The sequence below is a fragment of the Hesperophylax consimilis genome, chromosome 31, assembly GCF_061612785.1.
Source record: "Hesperophylax consimilis isolate HC1 chromosome 31, BYU_Hcon_1.0, whole genome shotgun sequence".
Classification (NCBI taxonomy): Eukaryota; Metazoa; Arthropoda; class Insecta; order Trichoptera; family Limnephilidae; genus Hesperophylax; species Hesperophylax consimilis.
The window spans coordinates 12,226,260-12,250,676 of record NC_142866.1 but is presented as its reverse complement, the minus strand read 5'-3'; the positions used below and the strand labels follow the sequence as shown (position 1 = coordinate 12,250,676).

The following is a 24,417-nucleotide window of genomic DNA, read 5'->3' as shown; positions in this document are numbered from 1 at the left end:
CCATGATAGGCTCGAAATTCAAACTGCGCGCCAAAAAAATCAGTCGTAACTTCACAGCGAAAAGGGTTACATGAGTTATTAGTGCGTCGTCGTGTAGATCTTGAGGTGCTCTAAAAGTAAACTAAGCAGAAAAATAAAAATAACCCCCAGCGACGAACAAACGACGCTTAAACGAAGAAAGTAATGATGGAATAAAGATTTTATAATTTTAAAAAATTAAATAATATAAATTTACTTTTTACTAAAGTATTCAGTGGTGTTATAATTTATTTTCAAGTCGGTGTATTTACGATTTTATCACATTTCTGGTGATTTTCTGTTCAGTGCAGGGGACTAAATTTACATAAGGAATAAGTCCCGCGAATGTGTTTATAGATTTAACAGTAAATTTCCCTTGTAATTATCCAAGTAAGTTAAGCATTTAATTCCCGTATTCCTCCGGGGCAGCCAGGGCCGTTAAGTTTATATACGGCGGAGACATATGTGCGCGGGGACGGTCATTGGTCGGACTTTTTTAAGCGAAGCGAACTACGATAAATAAAACGGGAGATCCTGAGGAAATGTTGCACGGTCTCTCCATGACATTTCACTGAACACATAAACCAATAAAAGTAGGTCGGGGGCGCGTCCGTGTGCCAGAAGTACAATCAAATTTTCTCACTTCGACTTAACATTTTCAAATACTGATAATTTGGTCTTGAACAGAAAATCTTTTTCGTTGGCCTGTCTGGGTCCTAGGAGTCGAGAGGTCTTATGCAATTTGGCGACATCAGTTGTCTTTCAAACCGGAATAGATGACGCTTCTTGAATTCCTTAACTGAATTAAACTCTAGGGCTTTTCGACGGTTTTGTGTAGTTGAGTGATTACGATTTTTGGCTACAAATCCGGGGATCGCGCTCGAACTCGTGTTCATTTTATTTTTGTAAGTTGTGTTATTTCACAATGTACCTATTAATTTAAAATAATATAATTTGGTATATTTGCGACACGTTCCACTCTCAGTATCGCCCTGTGGAAAGACCACATTTCAGAATGGAAAAGTTGTTTGAAACAGATCTGAATATGCAGGTACTTACCCGGCTTCCTCGTACTCATCTCCTTCCCCTCCTCATTATCTTCAACCTCACGACGTAGCCTAATCGAAGATGCCATAGTCTCACTGGTTTCAGTTTAGAAAATATGTTTATTTTTTAATTAATTTATATTCTCATCGATTATGAAGTCCTTCTTGAACCCTTCAAAATATATATTAAAAAATTGGTTGACTGAGGATTGAATCTTTCTCCCCAGGGACTGACTAAAATGAATGAATCTTGCTATCATTTAAGCCAAATCCTAATTGGATGGTACCGATATTTATTTCGTATATTAACTGGGGAATTATTTTTAATGTCATCCAACTTCAGAGAAATGCGTGAATGCCACCAAAATTTGATAGAATGCATTTTTATCGACAACGAGTCTATCTGAAGAGTTTCAGCTGGATTGAATATCGGGAAGTGGGTTAATTTCCACTTCCAAGAAGCAATTTCATTCATTCATTTATTTATCCAATCATTCAATAAAACAAAATCGGAATTCAAACAGATGCATTAAAAAAAGTGGACCGGCATGATTATAATTATCTCAGAAGATAGACGAATACAATAATGATTTATGGGCGCACACCTTGAATGGCGATTTAATCATTCTGTTATGGCGGCGTGTGTCAGCCCTGCTCAAATCCGACGCCAACTTAAGACACTTGCGAGGAACATTATTCTTAATTTAATGAAATTTACAGCGGCGAAGCTCTACTGGAGATGCTTTGGATGCGCCGAAATAAGCTCGGCTTCTGCCAACTAAGAATTCGCACTATTCATTAGCCTCGACTAATATTAACTGGCCTGCTTAGAACCAGTTCTATTTTATTTGACACCGTCACAAATCGACAACCATGTTGATACTCTCAGTATCGGGAAGACCACCTTTCAGAATTGAAACGTTGCTTGAAATGGCTTTAGCCGTATTTGGCGCCCAGATCTTAATATGATTTTTTCAAATTTATTGGAATAACTTTTTAAAAATATAATATTAATAAATCTAAACAAAACTAGTTAACGGTTGTAATTGGGGATCGAACCAAGAACCTGTATCTTACCCGGACAACAATCTAACTCCTGAACTATCCTAGATAACTAAATATTCGGGTGAACTTTATAATACTTAAAAAATAAATATGCATGGGAATTATTAAATTGAAATATTATAATCGATCTAAATGACGGAATATAATCAGTTCAGTTTAGCTCATTGATGAATGCGATTTCTATCTTTCCCCTTTCCATCTCATTCCCTTCCCCATTTCCTTCAACCTCACAACATACTCCGTTTGGGTAATTTAATAGTTCCAATGGCTGCGGACAGTCCGGAGCAGTTGGAACAATTGTGCGAAACCCACGTTAATAAAAACAAACACAGGTTAGATCAACCCAATAGAAAAATACTTTGACAGACGAATTAGTTCTTCTTCTAACCGCCTGAACGGTTATCCGTGTCAGGCTCTAGGCACATTAGGCTCATTTGTTTCGCTGAAAGTCACGTGTGACAAAGTCATCAAATTGCCACTCAACGTACTTTTTTACAGTTGAAAGGTTCTCTTTAAAAGTCCGTTTCAGCCTTAAACAAATTGTGATCAGCAGGAGATTACAGCTGTCACGTTGTTAAACTTGTCAGCTTATTACTGTTGAAAGGTTCTCTTTAAAAGTCCGTTTCAGCCTTAAACAAATTGTGATCAGCAGGAGATTACAACTGTCACGTTGTTAAACTTGTCAGTTTATTACAAATTGATAGAAAACTGAAACGCACCTTGAATCGGCATTTAACGGGGACCTTTCTTTCAATGTCAAAAAGAAACAGAATATCGCAGAAATGGCCAATTGATGACTTTGTTATACTTGAATTTCTGCGAAACAAATGGGTTCTGCCACCTTCTTAGCACATCGTGTAAACACATGTCTAATTGTACTTTTACGATTTGCCAGTATTCAGTGGGTGGGGCCACCCTGTAGACGCGCGCCCTTCAATGTATGTAAATATATTATTGCCGTGGCATGTGACATTAAATTAAACGCGTTTCCTTTGACGCTTTCTGGATGTGTAATTGCCCAAAATTCCTGAAGACATTTGAATAAAATTACACTCGAAATATTGTGCTTTGAAGAGATCTACCTAAGCATTTTGACAGTTGGAACTGTCAAGTTCTATTCCACGTTACGAAGTCCCTTCCCTGAAGTTAACCTTTGTTTTATCATTTGCAATGTGTCAGTTGTATACAAGGAAGGCTTTACTGTTGTTAAATTAGAAAACACTTTTTGTGTTTTGACATATATTTCCATGTAACTACTAATTTGACAGAAAACTAACTTTCACAATTCGGGAAGCGGGTATCGGCGGGTACCGCCGCCCCGGGAACCATTTATATATAATATATTATAAACAATTAGTTTCTTGTTGCAAACACAACATTATTTACACCAAATATATCAATAGGTTCACAGTGTATGTTTGCAGTGTGATGAATTCTTGACATTGGTGAAACCTTCTGTCTCTATTTGCCTTACAAGGAGCTGAAATTTATTATTACCTATGTGTAAATTGGTGACATCAGAATTCTCTAAAATCAGTATGGATTATTTTTTCAGAGCCATACAATGTATACATATATTCATGTTTATTTTTTATTTAAGGCTCCGCAGTAAGCGTTCAAAAAGAAGAACAAGATTACTGAAGTTGGTTTGAATGGAAGGTGACGAATATCATTGATAGGCGTACGTGACTGCTTTGAAAATATTTAATAACACACGATTTATTTAATATAGAGCAAAATATCCCGACAAGAAAAATACGCGAACCAGGTGTTTTTTTTATAATTTTCGGAGTATACTTTGCGATTATTTTCCATCGAGGGAATTTCATACAAATATTTTTTCATCTCAGCCAATGTACAAAAATTTTCTTAAAAATTACAAATTCTTATTGCGGGGTCTTAAATGGTTTGTTAGAATATAATTCCAAAACTTGGAAGTGCAATATTAATTTTTTTAAATTTGTTTTTGTTATAAATTAGGGTCCTTTTAAATTAAACTCCGTGTTTGTTGAGAGCAAACTGAATTATGTATGTTAATCACAAATGAGTATACACTTTCACATGATATGACTAGGCACTTGTTACAGTGAAATACTTTAGATACAGACCAGTTCCTGTGATTCTCTATAAATCGGGTGAAACCTTTGATTGTTTTTGAGCAAGAGAGAGTTTTTAAGGAAACCTAACCTTTTATATGAAAAGACTGTTGACAAAACTACATTGACACTTCAAATTCAACAGGCAGCAATACAGGAATTGTTCTTGCAGACGCGAACTAACAATAAATAAATAGCGGAGGCGAGAACCTTTCATAAACAATATAACCTAACCTTCACAGGTGGCACTAGTGGTATATAATTAATCCAATGTACTGCAATAAAAATAATACAATTAAATGAAATGCAATGCTGCATGTATGACGAAGACATAGTAGACCTAATATTGGAGGTACCCTGGGCTGCCCGTGACACGAGCGAGGGTACGGATCGCAAGGGGCGATCAACAACATCATAATCACCGAGAGTCCCCGCCGATCCGTGCATCGTCTGACCAAAGTTTTTACTGACGGATCAGACTGTTGCGATTCAATATACGTAATCATGTTACAATCATGCCAGATGTAGGGGTAAAAACCGATTCGGCCAGCCTCGTGACTCGTCGGCTCGTTCCGCCCGGCCGCCAAAACTCTGTGCGATGTATTTCCTTCTATGGTCACTCAAATTGGCAATGGGTCCATTATAAATTATGAATTTTAATTTTTTATATATATCTTCATTACGTCAACAAAAACTAGGTTACTTAAGTTAGGTTAGGTTTTTTCATTGCTTTTAATAGATTCGGAAATATGCTGAAAACATGACTCATAATTAGAGATACTTTATACTAGTCATCACTAAAAATCAATAGTTGTTATCCATTAGCATGTAGATAGTGTTATTTTAGATTATGTGTTACAATAATAATAATCTGAATATTTTATAATTAGTAGACGTATTATGTATATTTATAATTAGTAGACGTATTATGTATATTTATAATTAGTAATAATATTATGTATACAATTTTACATTGTAATTAAATATGTACACCTGTTGACAAATTTCTTAATTATATTTAACCGGAAAAAAATTATAGAACCATAAATAAAAATGACAATATACAATGATATATCAATTTTGATGTTTCATATCTGCCATGTATTCCATGACGGCTATATTTTTTGGTCAAAGGTTACCGATAGGGACTTTCCAAGTAACTTCTCGGGATAAACTTTGCAATATTTAGTTTGGGCGAGTTTCTCTGATTATTGCAATATTTCTGGTGAATTTATTCCATTAAAAAAGCATAATGCATTCTTGAAGCTACAAGTTTTAGTTACAAAATCAGCAAAATATCTCACAACATTTTCTTGCGCCGTTAAATTTGGGAAGCTAGGCTCGACGTCCTATTTTCAGCAACGAATATAAAAGATTATTGTTATCTACCGAAAGACATAAGATTTAAACCGTTTTTCAGGAAAGGAAAAATTAATAACGTACAACAATTTTAATCACAAACGAGGTCGGATAGTAAAACTAGGGCGACCAACAAATTATTTCAGGGACTTTAATTTTAAGGTATTTTTGAAAATACAAAAATGGGCCCAACTCGTATAAAATAGTTGATGAACAGATTTGTGTTTCTTCCGCCACGAAAACTGTTTTTTGATAATATTAAGATTTGTTATTTAAGAGTAGAAGATAATCTCAGTATCGCCCTGTTGAAAGACCATCATTCAGAATTGCAACGTTGCTTGAAATGGCTTTAGCTGTATTTAATAACCGTATTTAAATGTTCTCCATAATACTATTATGCACTGATATATTACGGGGAAAATCATAAATTTGAGGTACATGTAAGTATAAAAGGTCATGTTTTGTGACATATTTAAAAATGGTCAATGCAGAATCGTTAAGCGGTCGAGTCGTTTTCTATTTCTAGCATATGGTTTTATTCAGAAGGCACCAAAATTTCCTATTTCCTAACATAAAAATTAAAATAAGTGTCTCAATTATCCGAAAGTCAGTGGCAATATGGACTCCTCCAATCGTATATTGTGAGGCTGAATGGAATTTTAATTTTGATTTATCAAGTAAGAGACAATTAGAAACATATTTTTTTTGGTATATTGTTCATAGAACTACTAGTAGATAACGAGTTTTTGTACATAACTTTGGGCAGCCCTGCCAAGAGGGACGCAACTCGACAGTCGCAGTCGGGTAGACAGAGCGGGAGGATCGCAGCAGCAACTATTGCATGCTTTTGACATTTCAATTATAATATTTTGCGTTCGCCGTCTGTCTTGTGTTCCGCCGCCTACCTTCATGTCGGTACTGCAGGGATCTACATACAATGTCCGTGCCCGGCGACGAGCGACGCACACAGAGTACAATAATATCTGTGTTTGTGCTCTAGATACAAGGGGTAGGTACACACACCGCTCGGAGTAGTGCCACATGGTTATTTTGACAACCCTAATAAGGTTTCCAAGTTTTCTTCTCCGTAATCTTACTACTTACTTTACGTTATTTTTTTTATAATATGTAAAACATATATATAAAATTGAATGTTTGTTTGTTTGTCCCGCACGTGTTCCTATTATACCATTTATCCGATTTGGCAGAAAATTTCAAAGTTTGTTTTCATTAGTGCCAGTAGTCTTTAAGGAGTGGTTTGAATGGTAGTAGAAGTCGGGGACGCCTGAGTAAGACTTGGTATGAGATACAGTTTTGAATTAAAGTGGAAATAATGTAGTTTTTTTATCAGTAAAAATGTGGATTTCATGATACCACATGAAGCGAATGGTAGGAAAAGTCGGGGATGCCTGAGAAAGACATGAATCAAATAATTATTTGTTGTAAAATGAGACGTAAGTGATGAACAATGAAAGAGGTGTAAGGAAAATGTTTTTCTTGAAAATTAATGGATGAACTTTTTGAAAACACCCGAGGAAGACATGGAACAATCAACTGAAAAAAATAGTTATTACAAAATAGTAATATTATGTGCACATTCAAAATGCACCCAATTGTCAGGTATTCTAGAATTCACAACCTCAAAACTTCCAACTTCCAACCCCAAACCAATTGAGTCCCCGAGCAACGCCGGGCAGACGTCAGCTAGTTTATTATAAATTTAAGTTCATGTATTTTGAAGTTACCAATATGTTCGCCTGATAATAATTCCTAACAAGACATATTATTATGAATGAGCGCAGGCACGTGAAAATACACAAGATTAAATTCTTGAAAAATAAGTTAAAATTTTTGAAATAACATTAAAATAATTTTTTGTTAAAACGTTTTTTTACACTGGTTTTTATTTATCAAAAAATAGGAATAATTACACACACTATTTCATGGCGAAATTCTTTTAGGTAAACTTTTTCAACGCAATATATATTACAATCATCAATGGGTGTACGTTATCGCTTGTCTGAATTATTCACCACAATAATTAAAATCAATTATTCAATATAATCGAAATTAGTATTTGAGACATTATGATCATTGAGGTGGTCAACGATATCAATAATCAATGGAAAAAAAACAAGCAAATTAACAATTTTGAATATACTTATATTCAAAAGAAGAAGTTAGTAAGCAAAGTTCAAGTCATTTCAAACGTCGCTCTACGTTCCCATTCTAAAATCGTTTCTCAACAATAGTGAAAATATCTCCCACTCCACTGCACTTATAATCACTTAAAATATCCACTGGGAGATTGGAAGTGCTATTAAAAATATATATATATAAATATATACATATATTTCATAATTTTGTTAATGAATCGCTCAGTTGCCTAATGAATTACGACAAAAAACGTGAAAAATTAACGATGTCCTACTGATTTACTGAGATAAACAAATATTTCAAAAATAATTACCGCCATTGAAAGCAAGTGTTTCCATTTTCTTTACGAGTTATGATATACCTTTCAGCGGGCCGCATAGCTGGGCCGGCCGCCGCTCTCCTTCAAATAATGGGAATTAATTCCCGTGAAACATTGTCCTTTACCGTTGGTCCCTTTGTTTGGGTCAGGAATGCTTTCCGCTTTTGTTGGCGCCTTAGAATTAAACGCTTTACAGATGAATCCGAGACAAAATACCGTACCCTTGATCGAATTTTCCGCCACCGCCTGGCTTTATTGAACATTATTAGAATAAGTCGCTAATACGTTATATTTACTTGTAACACTGAACAGATTATTCATAGAAGTGCGGACTACAGATTTGATTGAATTTTATAAGTGAATTGGAGAACATATTAATTTCATTGTATCGTACCATTTTAATTATACAGACGACACGTGCGAGATAGAGAGTTTGAAAATGCTTGTTGAAACAATAAATTAAGAATTACTCTTTCAACGAGTAAATCTAGTTTATCATGCAGCTGCAAATTTTTCGTATTTAATTATCATAATATATTTGTTTGGAAGAATTTATATTTATTTTTAACCCTTGCCGAACAGCAAAGTTCTGACTAACAGCAACGGTAAAAAGTTCCATCAGAATTTACCGGCAAATTATTAATGATCAGAAGCCGCAGAGTCATGCCTCATCATCAGCGAGGTGCTGGGTCCATTAACACCCCCCTCCCCACCATCCCTTCGCGAACCATCACATCCGTTGTCGGATGCAATTTACTTGATTTTTTTAATTAGATTCAGACGCTCAATTTTATTTTATTTCACCAGTCACGTTCTTAAAGAGACACCCCACCATAAAACAATTAAAGAAAATGTGGCTTCCAGATTTGGTTACTTTTCATCCCCTTTTGCACCTTCGCTGCTTTCTTTGCATGAATAGGAAATGCTTTATAATCTACGTATATTTTATAATATTATGAATTACCTGTTGAAAACGTTATAAATGGGTTATGTTTACTGATTTCGTCGCTCATATTATAATACCGCGTATCTCAAAAATACTAAATTTATTTCTTTATACTTTCTTTATATCTTTAGTGCTTGATTTTTGACTCTGTGACAAGCGACTTTATTCAAAAGGAGCGGATTGGTCAAAACAATTGTTTGTCGATTCAAACCATGGCGCCTGCTTAGTTTTAAAATGTCGCAAAAGTGATTTATTATTTTTTGAGATACGTGGTATTATAATATTAGCGACGATATGTTACCGTGATGTAATTATTTTAAGAATGAAACGGTTTACAAATTTTAAACTCTCCATTCAGTGAATTCGACTTATTTAACATAATTAATCAATACATATTGCTCTACGAAGACAAGATCCATTGGCTTCCCCTCCTTCCCTCCAATCATCCCATCCCCGTAGGCTATTGTTACTATTTTATATTCATTAGTATCTAAGAAACATCCGTGAAAACCTTTTATTGGTTTAATCATTTTACTATGTATTATAAAATGTTCTCTTGGTTTTCCAAATAAAATAAAATAAGGCTATTTGCTTTTGAATTTATTTAGTTTATTCATTTTTATCTAAACCATGCCAACTCAGCCACCGACCGGTCGATATATATTATTTTGATATTTATAATGATGCCTCTTTGAGTGTCTGAAAAAATATGGCTATTGTGCGATATATAAGTAGATTCAAATAGTATGTAGAAAAGCTTTCATGCGGGTGTTAACACTATTTTTAAGGCTAGCGCGACGGCAACCCTTTTCAATTTGCATACTTTAAATTCGAATGACACCGCGGCCGCAAGCGCCCAATCCAACAGTCGACCTTCGCAAGTCGCTGTAGGGAAACAATGATTTTTTTAAATAACCCGCGAAGCGTTGCTCGCGAAAAGTGGAGGAATACATTCCGGAACGCTGCACCGGTATTTAAAATTTAAATTCATTATACTACGATTCTCAAGCGAGGAATTCGTTATCATGTGGTGAGTTGGCACTAGCGAACAGAGTAGTTATGCCTGCTTTCCACGACACTTTTTTCAAACCGAACCCCATATCAGGACCTAAATGAAAAATCTTCGATTTACACAATATTATTTGACCTGATCACCGTATCTCGATCGATACGATATTCGTACAAAAATGAGGTGAAACCACCTAAATACGGCAGCGCAGATGTCAAAGCAGTAGCTGTCACAACCCTGTCTCTATGTATCAATTAATAAAAGTATGTTACAATATGAAGTAAACACACATTGATATTATTAATTCTATGAGTTAACAGTGCGTGCCTAAAGTTCTCATTTATGTTTTCCTCAAAACAAAATGTCAAATCATCAAACAAACGCGAAATTCACAATACCTACCAAAAGCACACATTTATATCAGTAAAAATATATTGTAGTCTTTCTTATTAATATTTAAAATATAAAACAGAATAAACATGCAAAATTGTCATGTTATGTAGTTACGTAAAACATTGAGAGGTTGCAGAGTCCGCCATCTTAAACTGTTCGAAAAAATCGGTACCAACATAGATGTACCACTCACGGTACCAACTTCAAAATAGAACACGTCCTTTTTTTATCCTGAATCTCTAGGAATAGAAAAACTTGATGAAAAAATGGTGGTGTAAAGCAGTCGTTAACGGGTGCTATCGCGTAGCTAGTCCGCTAGTCGGGCGCTCTACGCCAGAGCTACGGGCCTGAGCTACGGGCCCAGACCTACAGCGACACTTACTCGCGTTACTCGAACAACTAGGTTACCTTTGTTATTCTTTAAATTACGAATTGCATCGCGTGCTTACGTGTTACATTTTTGTTCATACCTTACAGTAATAAATTTAATCCTGAAAAAATCTGTTTTTAAATTAACATCATTCCGACATTCCTCATAAATCATTCTTATTTTTACATCAGCTTACTTCGAGGGACGTGTAGACTGTAGACGATGTTTAATAAAATAAAGTTGTTGTTTTCATCCCTTCCTGCAGAGGATAGTGTTTTCGGGGCGATGAATTTGTATTATTCCTCGTGTACGGAGGGCTTACCCTCTTTTCGAGAGGCGTTTTAATTATAATTGCAATTATCCTCCCGTTTTGGATTTGTTAAGGGCTCACGACTAATTCTGCGGTGAGCTATCCGCGAACAAAGCGAGTGGATGGCTCTGAAGAAGCGCTGATGTATCGCTGACAATTAAATTACACACAAACGTTCCCAGTGCAATGGAACTTTACTCTTTGTTAGGGAAAATTAAATACAACACTTGAATTATCATTTGTTCTAGGCTCGTTTAATTCTTCTTTCAACTCGTAATAATTTGATTCGGTTTTTTTTAACAAATTAAGCTTCACAAGAGATTCTTCCTTAGCAAACGGGTTTAGATTATCAAACAGGATTAGTACAATAATTAAGTTTAGTATATTAATTCATTATTGTTAAACAGATTTTATATTTATTTAATTATAGTTAAAATAAATAAACCAGAGTTACAAAAAAGTACCTACCTACTTAACTTTACAAATTACGAAAATTAAAAATTACATTTCATAATATAATATTTTGTTACCTCTTTCTTAAATTAAAACACATTTTCCACTTCTTTTATTGTCGGTATTTCTTGATATACGGTCTTCACTACTTCATTTGGATGATTTATAGCGTCGTTTTTGTGCAATATTACCTCAAGGGCGCTGTATATAGTAAATTTCTACAATACATATACTATAGACAGCGTATAAATCAATAAATAAATCTTTCTTATTACTAACTATAGACAGTCAAACCACGAGTATTTTTTTTTATTAATAAAAAAAAGATACACGAATTACATTACACAATGAAATACAGTTATTAATTACATTATATATATAATATAAGTATTTGATGTACCCCAATAAATAGGCAGGGCTTGTGTGTATGGGGTATTGTTATATTTTGTAGTCACGTTTTATATTTGCATTCATATTTCTAATTTTTTCTGGTAGTGAGTTAAAAAATTTAACTCTGAGATATTCATAGTTGAAATGTCTTATTGTTTTTTTTAAATTTAGGAGTAGGAAGTATTGACGTTTGTCTAGGATTTCTGTTATTTTAAAGGGTGCAACTTTATTTTGAATATTATTATTATCAACTCATTGGGTCCACCGGTTCGTTGATCAATAATACAATTCCCAATTGTTTTTTTCTGCGTCTAGTTCTGTTTCATATTCGTTTAGATTTATAAGTATTATCTTCGTCTTCAATGATTCAGAATTATAACCCTCTGTTAAGTAATAAAACTAGGTACTTCTTTTCGTTTGTTAATTTATGGTTTTTTTATGTTTGTCATAATTTATTATAGAAACAGAAGGCACGTGCTTCATTTAACTCCGTATTTTCTGTTCCCCTAATCTATTGTAATAATTGTACGCCTGAATTATTATAAACGTAAAAGGTAACAATGTGAAGGAGGTGTTCGTTGCATGCAGCAGACCTGCGTGCGGGCCACTGCAGGCGTTCTCCTCGTCTCCTCAGCCGGGTGGACAGAACCTCGTTTGTATGGGAAAAGTCCTGTTATTTGAATGGAGAAAGCCATGGTATTTATATGGGAAACCCCTAATCGTGAAAGTGCTGCTTGTATTTTCTTCCAACAACAATGTGTGCGGGTCTGATGCGACCGGGCGTCTATTTATCACCACAAGGAGACTTTCTTTGTTCGGAACATCTGTCGTGGGTTATGTAACATTTTATACGAAACCATTGTCATTCCATCTTTAGGGTATTTCAATGAGTCTTCGTCATTTTACACGAGGCGGGTCGATCACGATCCACTGACGAAGTGATCGGGTCAAAAGGACCTGATTTTTTATTTAGACTGAAAAAATTATATGAATATGCGCCGTCGCCTTATTGATTATTTTTTTTTGATAATGTAACGTAATTTCTGATGTCAATATCAATAACTGTATTTTTATGAAAATGTGTTCTGCTGTCCTCATAAAACATTCGATTTTGACTGATACTTTGTTAGGAACTCTTTCAATTCAATCGTTATAGGCCTGCAGTTCTATTTTTAACAGGGAAACGACGAATTTAATCAGATTTTTTTAAATACAGTATTTCATATCAGTGAGTTATCTCCGTTTAATTTCGTAATATTTTATCTTTCGATCATGAACTATATTTATACTGTTCAAAATCAACAAGTAATAATAAATTATTGTTTTGAAAGAGCAAAGGACCTAATTGGTATCCTGGAGAATGAAACTTTTTTTTTTAAAGAACTAGGTACAGATACTCACGAGAGCTAGAAGCTGAAGTCTTGCTACCACGGGTATTACAGGAAGAGTACAGGTCACCTGTACCTCGTGGTAGCGAGCGGGCGAGCCGTGGCGTGCGGCAATTACACGCATTATCCTCTAACGGCCTCCAGTAACGAAGGACACATAAATTACCAAGATTTTATCGGCATTTTCGTGCACATGGTCCTTGCATATGAAATTAATGAGCTAAGTAATGTGCTTAATGTTCAATCGGGACCAGTCTCCGAGGAGGGAGTGACATTTTTAACACGGAAAATCTGAAAATGTTAAATATATGTACACGGTGTCCGGAAAATTGTCATACAAGCGGGAAACTTGAGAGAGCACGCTGAAACCCTTTATTTCGATCTGAGCATCTTTCAACTAACCGCATTTTTTTCGGTAACTAAAGGGTTAAAAAAAACTTTTGAAACCGGGTCTACCCTTCGACGCATTTTATAAGACAATTAACTGGTAATACTCGTAAAAAGTAACTGATTTTATTCAAATTTGAAGAATTTTTGTTCGAAACTTAAAATTTTAACTTTGAACTCGATTCACTCGAAAACGAAAGCTCAAATTAAAAAAAAAAGTAAGACAGCAAGACTCCAAATATGATAATATAATACCACTTGTACCAAAGTTTTCCAGACATCGTGTGTAAAACATATAACATACGTAAATACCAAAATCGACTCCAAATATGATGTAAATACACCAGTTTCCTGCTTGTACCACATTTTTCCAGACATCGTGTTTAAAAAATAAAATAATTAATAAAAATTATTGAAAAATATTTCCTGAACAACTAGGCGACGTCTAAGGCCTAGAAGTGTAAATGTCAACTGTTAAGTGGAGACAACAATTTTCTTTTAAATTAGTAGGGAAAATATTATTTCTGGGTATTATAATATATCATTATTATGTATGTTCAGTGGCTCCGACAGAGAAAGTAACAAATCTTGCTTGTGTTCTTATAATACCACTTTTCATCTTGCCTCCCAGTTAGGCACTTTGCACCCTGGTGGGAAGTAGGTACGTATTGAGTAGTTTTTTTCTGTGTGAACGAACTTCTGCAGCTTTGTTGAAGGCGGGCATGTAGCCGTTACTCGTACACTTGTGACTACCTTGTTTAACGTCGATCATGTTCGAATTTAAAAAAAAAACTGGACGCCATTTTGTTTCCGGCACGAAGGTTCGTTATTAAATACCACGTAATGTTTTCCGTGTTCAATGAACTGACTAGTTGCGTTTACGCAACTTATTCAATTATTTTCAACATTAAAATTACAGCTGAAAACAACAAAAAACGAAAACAAATTATGTGAAACCAACGTAAAATTAACACAGCTTTTAACGAGAAATTGTTTTTAATGAGGCTTTCTTACTAAGCCAGAGTTAGCGATAAAGTGCTTTTGCGCTTTGTCAAATATTTCAATATCAATTAAGCCTATATTTAAATATATCTCGTGGCCCAAGGGTTGGGGTGCCAAGTGGCATATATATTCTAATAACCAATTGTTAGACTGATAGTTAGTGCACTTACGTCATAAAGCAGGGAGATGGTTCAGATAAAAGAGGTTCGAAGTTCACGCTGTGCGACCAAAGAATTGGTCATAACTTTTATTATACAGTTATTCGTGCATCGTCGGGTAAATCTTGAGGTGTTCTAAAAAGTGATGTATAAAAAACAACATTAACTATGCTCAGTGACGAACGAAAGACGTTTTCACGCAAAATGTAACAGTAGTATAGAGATACTATACACCCAAATTTTTTTGTTAGACAATTAGCTGTTTAAGGTTAACAGTTTCTTAAGCTTAAAAATTGAACAACGGTAAAAATAGACAACTTTATGCGAACAAAAAATCAATGCCGTAAGCTAATTTTTTGTAATTCTTTGAAAATTGTTCATTTTCCAGAAAAGCTTTCAGCGTTTGGAAGCAATTAATCAAAAAAAGTTTATATAACTACCTTTTACCTTTAATAAGAAAAAAATGCTTTATGTTTTGAACCCCCCTACGAGGAGCAGGAGCGAGAGCGGAACTGCTGAGGAATTATGTTAATGCTTTTTTTCAACTTTGATGATTATTTTTTTTAAGTTTACGTGGAAATTATCGTTTTCCAGTTGGAATTAATTAAGACTCTTGTATAAAAATAACAGGATTTTTAGAAACTTATAAGTTATGATTTGGAATTTAGCTTAGTGGTTTACCAACAAAGATGACAGTAATACGCTGTAATTAAACATGTAATTTCGGTTGTAGGTGCGTGTGTGATGTGAAATATTAGGTACTACTTATTTCTACATATCTAGTGTGTAAAATGATTCAAAGAACTTCTACTTTTCAAAATTGGACCTGATAAGTATTAAATCATATTAGACAAGCGATAAATTAGGTATCATTTTTGTATTTTTTAATTGTTTAAATTTTTGACAAATAATAATAATGATAATGGGATAACTTGTACAGTGCCGTTTTTGTGAAAAATCAACTCAAGGGCGCTGTACAATTTGTTGAGAATTCCTAGACTCTATTTAATTTTATTATTTACAAACAGATTCAGAAAAACATACATATTATTTACAAACAGATACAGAAAAATAAATGTATCGAATAGATAGAAGATGTCATAGTTTTGCTATCATTCAAAAGGTAGATTTCTTATTTTGAAAGGCAATGATCCTGAAGCAAATATGCATATATTTAAATACTTAATGTTCCACAAATCCCACAATAATTATAATATCCCGTGATTTTTCAGGGGTCTTCGCTAGTAACAATACTATTTTTTATATTGCTGTTTGAATCATTACCCAAGAGAAGAGCACAACTGGCGAACTTGCGAAATATATCTGAAATTATTTATATCTAATATTTGCAAACACCACAATGCTAAATGCTCTCAGTATCGCCTTGGAGAAAGACCACCATGCAGAATAGATACGGTGCTTATTATGGCATTAGCCGTATTTGGTGACAAGATGTGAATAGCCAGATATGTACTTCGCAAGCTTACTCTCCACTCTCTTCAGCTTTAAAACGTTTACATGACGAAATTACACAGGCGTGAATTTCATAGAAATAGCCAGAATTATACCGACCGAATTACGAAGTGACAGTTGGGACTCAATACCAACAAATTTCATTTTAACTAATAGTTTATACATTCTTGTTCGCGCAGTTGTACATAGAAGTAGCTACGTATGTATTCGCAAAGACTTTATGGATAGAAAACCTCTTATTAAATCCTGCATTCGTCCCACCTACCCATCCAAAAATGTCACCATGAGCGGAACAATTGTTGCAAGAATAAGAAGACTTCAAAACCTATTTTTCAAACTCACAGTATGCTCACAGTACGCTCACAGTACGCTCACAGTATGCTCACAGTATGCTCACAGTGTAAATTAATACCTCGAATAAGAAGGATTGATGTGTGATATAAAGGAAACCGCGGTTGAAGCTGGTATACTTTCTGGGCCCAACTGCGACGGGTGAGTCATGTTGCTTCTACATTCCAATCTGGGCTTACCTTATGTTCCAGAAGCCCAGATTTAGAATATTGAGAAATACTGTCCAAATAATTCAAAATATCAGGTTTAGCGGATGCGCAGAAATTAATTGTCCCATATAATATAGCAGGATAATGGCATTTCACATAGTTTTGGGACTGGTCCTTCGAGTGTGTTGCAAAGGGATCATCCCGGCAGTACCTTTTACATAACACCAACTTATACAGTGATTCGCAGCTCGTCGACACTAATTCTAAAATACCATGTAAGCCTACTCACAAACGCTTAGCATTGTAATACAACCAAATGAAGAATATTGTGTCATTCGTAACAATTAAACCACTATGGTTAATAGATTATTGATTATGAAGGCAAGCCACGAACAACGGATCCTGTCACTTACCACAACAGGTAGTAATGGTATCGTCAAAGGTATTGCACAGACTGCATGCATTTTCTGCCCGACTTTCCAATAATATTTTTTTAGGTTCGGACCTTCCAACGTAATAACGCTCATGGTTTCATCATCAAACATACTAATTTCGGTTCTGTAATTGTAACTCTAGTTCAGAACTTAATTTTTTTTAATAAATGTTTCGTTTTCAAAATTGGTACTGTTTGTGTAAAGAAATCAGATACTTATAATACAATATTTTAAACCCTCAGGCTAAGTTGTTCGCTTTTGGGAACAGCTCATACGAACTATTAGAAATCATTATGTCTCCCTGTCGTTGTGAGAAACATGATCTAAACGGTGTTAGAAAGTGAAAACACCACGCTTTGTATTTTAATCTAGAAGTTAACAACAAAAGTATTAAAATGTACAACTCTATGAAACCAAAGCTTTAGACCGCAGTTTAAAATAAAAATGCGTTCTAAATTTTTTGTTATAACGTTTATGATACATTTGTTTTATTTTTTTCATTTTCAGTACTTTTCGTCAGAAAAAAACATAAAAAGAGCCATTTTTACTTTTTCTATGTTTGTATTAAAAGTTTAAATACTTCATAATTTTTTTTTCTAAAAAAAAAACATAAAAGCATATTTGATTTCCTTTTAGGCTCAGTTTTTAGTTATAGGAAACGTTCAGAAATATTCAATTTATTTGTATTTTAACTAAATACTCCGGAAATACTCCGACCTGATATGCCTGAGTGAGTCCGGATGGGCTTAAAGAAAATGAACAGTGGTTAGTTTTTACTTTTACATTTCGTTTTATCTTATTCCGTAAACTCGTGTAGCGTACTGTACCCATAAATATTGATGGGTTTTAAATTTATCAACGGAGTAGTATTCCTTTTGCTTACCCTTCGTGATAAAGGTCCATTAATGTAGCCAGCTCTGTCTGTTTCCAAGATCCAGGAGAACCCCTGGAGTTCATTCTGAATGCAATGGTCATTATTATTCAAACCAGCAATTATTATTCCTATTGAACACATGGTATTCTCAATCGAAAGTGCTGTTTGAAGATGTAAATTATTTAAGTCTCGAAATGTATTTTCTCACAAACGCTGTCCCTCCTGATAAACCCACGCATTATTTATGAACTAAAAATAACTAACTAATTTATAAAAAAAATTTCTTCTTCAGTTTTACATATATAAACATACATCATCAGATCACGTGTTCCAATTTCCATTCCAGTTCCAATTCCTATCAAAACAGTGTCACTTGATGTACCGGTCGCTCCTCGTATTCTGAGTGTCCTGTCTTTATGATATATTATATGAGTAATTGTATTGTAATTTGAGTGAGCTTTTACATAATTTTGTGTTTATATGTTTTTTTTTTAATCTTCATTTAAATTTATGCAAATTAATAGAGTAGATTTTTGTAATTCTAAGTGTAATAAGGCTAAGTGAGTTTTTATAACTTGAATGTTCTCGCGTAGTATGTAAAAACCCAGTAAAAATATAAATAATACCTCTTGAAAAATGGAGATTCGCAAATAATGTCAGCGTAGTGACTGTATTGAGTATATAATATTAAGAAAGGGACGCTTACATGGTTTGGGCATGTAGAGCGGACGAACGAAGAATGGAGTGTATACATGAGGCGAATGTGAAAACTTACTGATCTCTTCAAATTATATATAAAATATGATTCCAGGCCTTTAACGAATGAATTGACATGATTTCTAATAAACTTTCAGTTAAACACGAATGTGTTATTGTGACGTCGGAAGACGTTTTCATAAAAATTTTCATATTCTCCCATTTGTTTATTGTATACTATCAGGACAAACGCAGGTGCATGAACAAGTGTTCCGATATATTAATGTACTTTAGTATATTTGAATAGGAAATTTCCTGCAGTCCCGTTTTTAACAGGATTTTAATAAATAGGCAATACTCATTTTTCTCCGTGCACAGCACAATCAAGTGAACTAAATACTGGAGTCAGAATATCAGAAGGGTTTATAAGAGTCGATGGATGAATGTGAATTAAGCAAAAAGTGTGTGCCAAGGCTGAGTTCTTTGGTGGTACGTCGGTCTGCCTTTCCCTGCGGGAAATGGCGTGATGGTTAATAAGTCAGTTTAGAAAGTAGATGTGACTGCAACGGATCTGTCAGCGGTTTGTGACTGTGACTTGTACCAACACTCGAGCTGTCATTATCTTCCCCTATTACATCTTTATTTGACTACCACACATTTAACGGCCATTATTGGTTCACTGATTGAAGGGTCCCGTCTTATCGTATTTAGCAGTAATATTAAATCTAACTACTTCTAGACTAGACGTACTTGATTTTCTATATATTATATGAGATGCAGTAAATAAATTATTGAAGGGAAACGTTTTACCTGTGCAATGAGATTTAAGCTTACTGTATCTAATAGCGGGCCCTTTGAAAAGCAAGTAATCCTTCCAATTAAAATAAAATAATTCTGCATGATTTCGTAAAGTCATGCAGTTTCGCCTTCCGAAGCACAAAATCTCTAAATGAATCTGTCTTTGTTTGTCCCGTACGCGTTCGAATACCATTCATTAGTTTTCCAAGTTTGTTCTTATTAGTGCCAGGAGTGTTTAGAGAGTGGTTTAAATGGTAGAAGACGTAGGGTCGTGGATGCCTGAGGAAGATACGATTCAAATAGTTTTTGTTGTAAAATGAGACGTAAGTGATGAACAAAGAAAGAATTGTAAGTGAATGGATGAATTGGTCGAGAACACACGTGGAAGACATGACACAATCAAGTGAAACAAATACTTTAGATTAGAAAACAATATTATGTCCACATTAAAAATGCACCCAGTTGACAGGTACTCTAGAATTCACTACCTCAAACCTTACCCTAAACTATTTTTAAGTCCCCGAGCAACGCCAGTTACACGTCAGCTAGATCGTTAATAAAATTAATATTCAAACCAAACTTTAGCATCCAGGACGTGTATTTCTAAAAGGGATTCCCAAAGTGACTCTGTGGATACAATAGTAGTGTAATATTAAAACTCTCGGCATCGTAATCTATCTAGATTTAATTCAAAGTGATTAACGCCGCAAAAGAGTTAGTACCAAAAATGTGTAAATTAACTTTAAAGTTCATTTCATTCGCGGGAGTGCCTGAACATGGAAAATAACACACGGCCCGAAACATACGTGCTTTGAAAATCAATGAAGAACTCGCGTGACTAAGGTGCGTTGAGGCTAGCCTGCCCGTTCAGAGTACACAATATCAATCCAGACACCGTACCTTTCTATTATCATTCATCGAGAATGCGTACCTGATGGTTGATGTAAAATGATGCATAGTTGTCTAGACTCGGCGTCACAAAAATGCACCTATTGCGAAATCCTATTAAACAATAAAGCGAAAAATTAAATTCTTATGCGAAAACACGTCAAAAGATTTATGTTTAGTTGCCGAGCAACAAAACACTGTCGCATCCCTGATTTCAGTAATACCAGGGCTTCGTCAGCAGTAATTTCCATTTTAAAGGGATTGTTTTCTAGCGCTAATTATTCACGTGTCCTTCAACGTTTGGATAGTGAGTGACCTACATTTGACTTAAACTGATCCTTTTAGTCCTGGAAGATGACAAAAGTTGAGGCACCTGTTTCGAGTATTTATTCAATGAAATGCAACATTTTTTCAATGTCCCATGCTCGGAAAATTTGTAGCTTTTATAAAATGAAACTATTGTCTTATAGGAGGTGGTTAAATTGATTTTCAATTTATATCAATAATGTTTAGATTAGTTGTATTGACTCGAGAAACTTACGATTTATAACTTATTTTCGAAGATGTGCGATTTAAATGTGCGCGCCGGGGGTCTGTGCTTGTGTTGGTTTCTTCAGGCTCCAGCTTTATGAATAAATAAGCTCTTCCAGAACAACGCCCGTCCAACAGGTGATTGAGCCGCGCTTCACAAAATAGACATTAATCTTCCCCCCTAAGTATTATTTATCGAAAGAAAATTTCAATAATATCACTTTTATCGCAAAAAGCCTTGGAAAAATGGAAAATTTTCGAAGTGCTTTGCTCATCTTAAAAACTTAACGGTAAAAATAAAGTTTGTTTCCAAAAATCACTCGACACTTTCAACCATAAAATCATATCGACACATTTTTCAGATTCTTGAAGGCGTTTAGAAAAGGCTGAGGATTACAACGAGGGGAGGGAAGAGAAAGTGTGCGGAAGGTGTTGAGGGAGAGGTTCCGAGCTTCCTCTCGCGGGGCGCATATGTTTCTTTCTTCTTTTGAGCGCCAAGGTATAAAAGCGTATATAAATTTGTCCGGAAAACACGAGTCACCGGAGGGAGGTTGGAGTTGGTAGCTCGAGATAGCGGGGCGGAGCGCTCGGGCGGGCAAGGAATTTTTTTAATTAAAATATGCAGAGATGTTTTAATTAAACGCACGGCGACGAAAACTTATATTGTTAAGTCATGTGAGATATTTGGGACTCTCTTCGACTGCGTGTTTGTAATCACACAGTAAATAATATCCACGATCACACATACTTATTTTACTTTACTCAAAATAATAGGGGGGTTATTGTAAATAGCGTTTGGGTATATAGGTGCATAAGGAGGGTTAATCCAAAACGTAATAAATGATAAAAGTGGGGTTTTACCTTTTCTGGATTTAGATGAATGCACCCACCTATGTATTATTTAAACTGCTTGCGGTAAATAAGAACTGACATTTCGTTAGAATGGATTTGCCTTGCTGGGATTATTAAATCCTGCTATATCACGATGCAAGAAGAGTCAAGGCGAGCCAAGACGAGCCAAGAGGAGTAAAAAATCAGGAAGATATATGGAGAAAAAAACAACGCTCATTTTACTTTTTACTGCCCTTCCTAAATTCCAAAGTTGGCTTATTCGGTTGTCATGTATACCGGTCGATTAAACTACAACTTCATTCCCATCCTTAGAGCACGTGTTCCAAGTCTCAACAAATCAGTGCCCCTGGTGTACTGGTCTTACCGGAACTGGGGTGCTCCTGGCTAGGATGGTTCATTTGTATCGAATGGTATCGGGTATGTTATGTTAGGAGGGCCGGATAACACTGTTCGTTTCTACATTTCAGAATTTAATTTTTATATCTATACACAGTGTCCGGAAACTAATGAAAAAAAAAACAAATAAAAATTTCTTTTATAAATTAAATAGAACCGATGCTTAAGAATAGTATTATGCTAACCTTAATTGTAATTATAGCTTCTTTGCAACTATATTCAGTGCAGTTTAACACATCTACTATTTCTGCGAAAGTATTACACAAGCGAGTATCCTGATATTATTGTTGCAATCAAAAATTATTTTCGATCGAATAGTTTTAGTTGATATTTTGAAGGTGATTAGACACATTATAAGTTCGTTTATTAGAAATAATGGAATACTTACTTCCTGTACACGGATACACCCACAAAGTACTAAGGTCGGTATATTTCTTCAGTGTGTGCAGGCTACAGGCATGTGCAGTAACAGGTGAATCACGTATCGCAGGCCCCGAATCGTAGCCTTTTTAGGCTATGCGATCAATACAGACACCGGGCACTGGTAAAGCGACCAATCTGGGGGCGCGGTGTAAAAAAATAAATTCCTCCCGCCATCCTAATATGACACGGAAAGTATAGAGGCACTTCCAAATAGTTGATGGATTTTACTATCCATTCTGGTGCAACATTCAATCATTCGTAAGCACAACAAAAGCATAGGTCCAACTTTACAAACAGATCAAAATAATATTATAGCTACTAAATACTAACCGCTTGAGCAATATAGAATTGATAGAGCACTGACCATCGACATTTTTAACGTCACTTACAGATAGATTAGAAACTATCTTTTGACGCATGTCATAAAATAGTAAAACTGCCTCCATAACCTTTTATACTTACACGTATCTCAAAATCTTGTCCATAGTGTATAGGTGCATAACCGTTTTATGGAGAACGTATTCACGTTTAATTATTCAATTAAATAAATATATAAAAATGAGACTGCCTAAGTTGAGAGGCAATTTGAACAGTATTACATCAGCACAAGGAGTGTGTGATTTTGTTTTTCCGATGTACTAATGAGGTCAAATTGGATATCCCTTTAAACCAAAATATTAGGCCTTTATACAAATCGTCAGGCACTTACGAAAGGGATATCAATTTAAAACATTCACAAGGCTAAACAATAAGTAGTCCAACGGGCCGTCCATGTTTTTTTAACATAAAAAAGGATAAGTTTATGTTTTTTCACATTGTTGGTAAACATACTCAAATTCTGGAGTTTCACTACGAATGTGGCACTAAGGGTCGGTATTTCATTGCACTCAGAATGTTCGGCTCATCTTGTCAGGGTTCCTATCAGAAAGCTTCTTGACGAACTTGAAAATCTCTCAAGTCGTGCTTAAAAAGCAATCGAAATCCCGGCCCTAAAGGGTCTGAGCTTTCGAGCAACGTAGGGTTTAGGTGGAACTCCAAGGACGGGTTGTTTCGGAGTATTTGAACAATTCATCAAATTTCAACGTTCATTTTCAAGTTCTGTGAAAGATTTTTTCAAGTTCTGTTTTTTATTTCAGTTTTGTCAAGCAATTAGCCCATAATGATATAATAACAGAACTTGAATTGGACTTTCACAGATCCCAGAAATGAACGTTGAAATTTGATGAATTGTTCAAATACTCCGAAACAACCCGTCCTTACTCTGTTATCTACCAGCTTACTTGAAAACTACAGTGTTATCTAGAATTGATGAGTGATTGCTTACTATTTATATTTATTTGTTTGTTTGTTGCAGGTTATCACCGGGAACACAAACACTTACCTGGAATCCAAGAAGGAACTCGAGCCCCCATTTTGGGCCTCGAAAGTCAGGTTCCTGCCCTATAGTTACCACCGCAGGACTGTCTGCATGAGAGTGGAGCTCTACGGGTGTTTCAGAAATGGTATGATCTTCTCTATAATCTATAAAATCTTTGATTTGCAGTTGACCCGCGGTAATCCGAGAAACGTCTTGCAAGGCGGTGTCGGTTGATCGAATTTGTCGGACTATAGAGTACTGTCATCGACCGGCGACCCCTTGTAGTCCGGAACTGAAAAGGAGTACCTTGTAATCCGACAAATACTTAT

General features: G+C 35.1%; 1 protein-coding gene across 1 annotated transcript in view; it reads left to right on the top strand.

Annotated features, from left to right (window-relative positions):
- Positions 1-24,417, top strand: part of LOC149409468 (discoidin domain-containing receptor 2-like) — a 628,632-nt gene that overhangs the window by 590,504 nt on the left and 13,711 nt on the right. Inside the window, 1 exon segment of the mRNA XM_089649799.1 lies at positions 24,086-24,233. Within this exon segment, the coding sequence (XP_089505925.1) occupies positions 24,086-24,233 (148 nt within the window).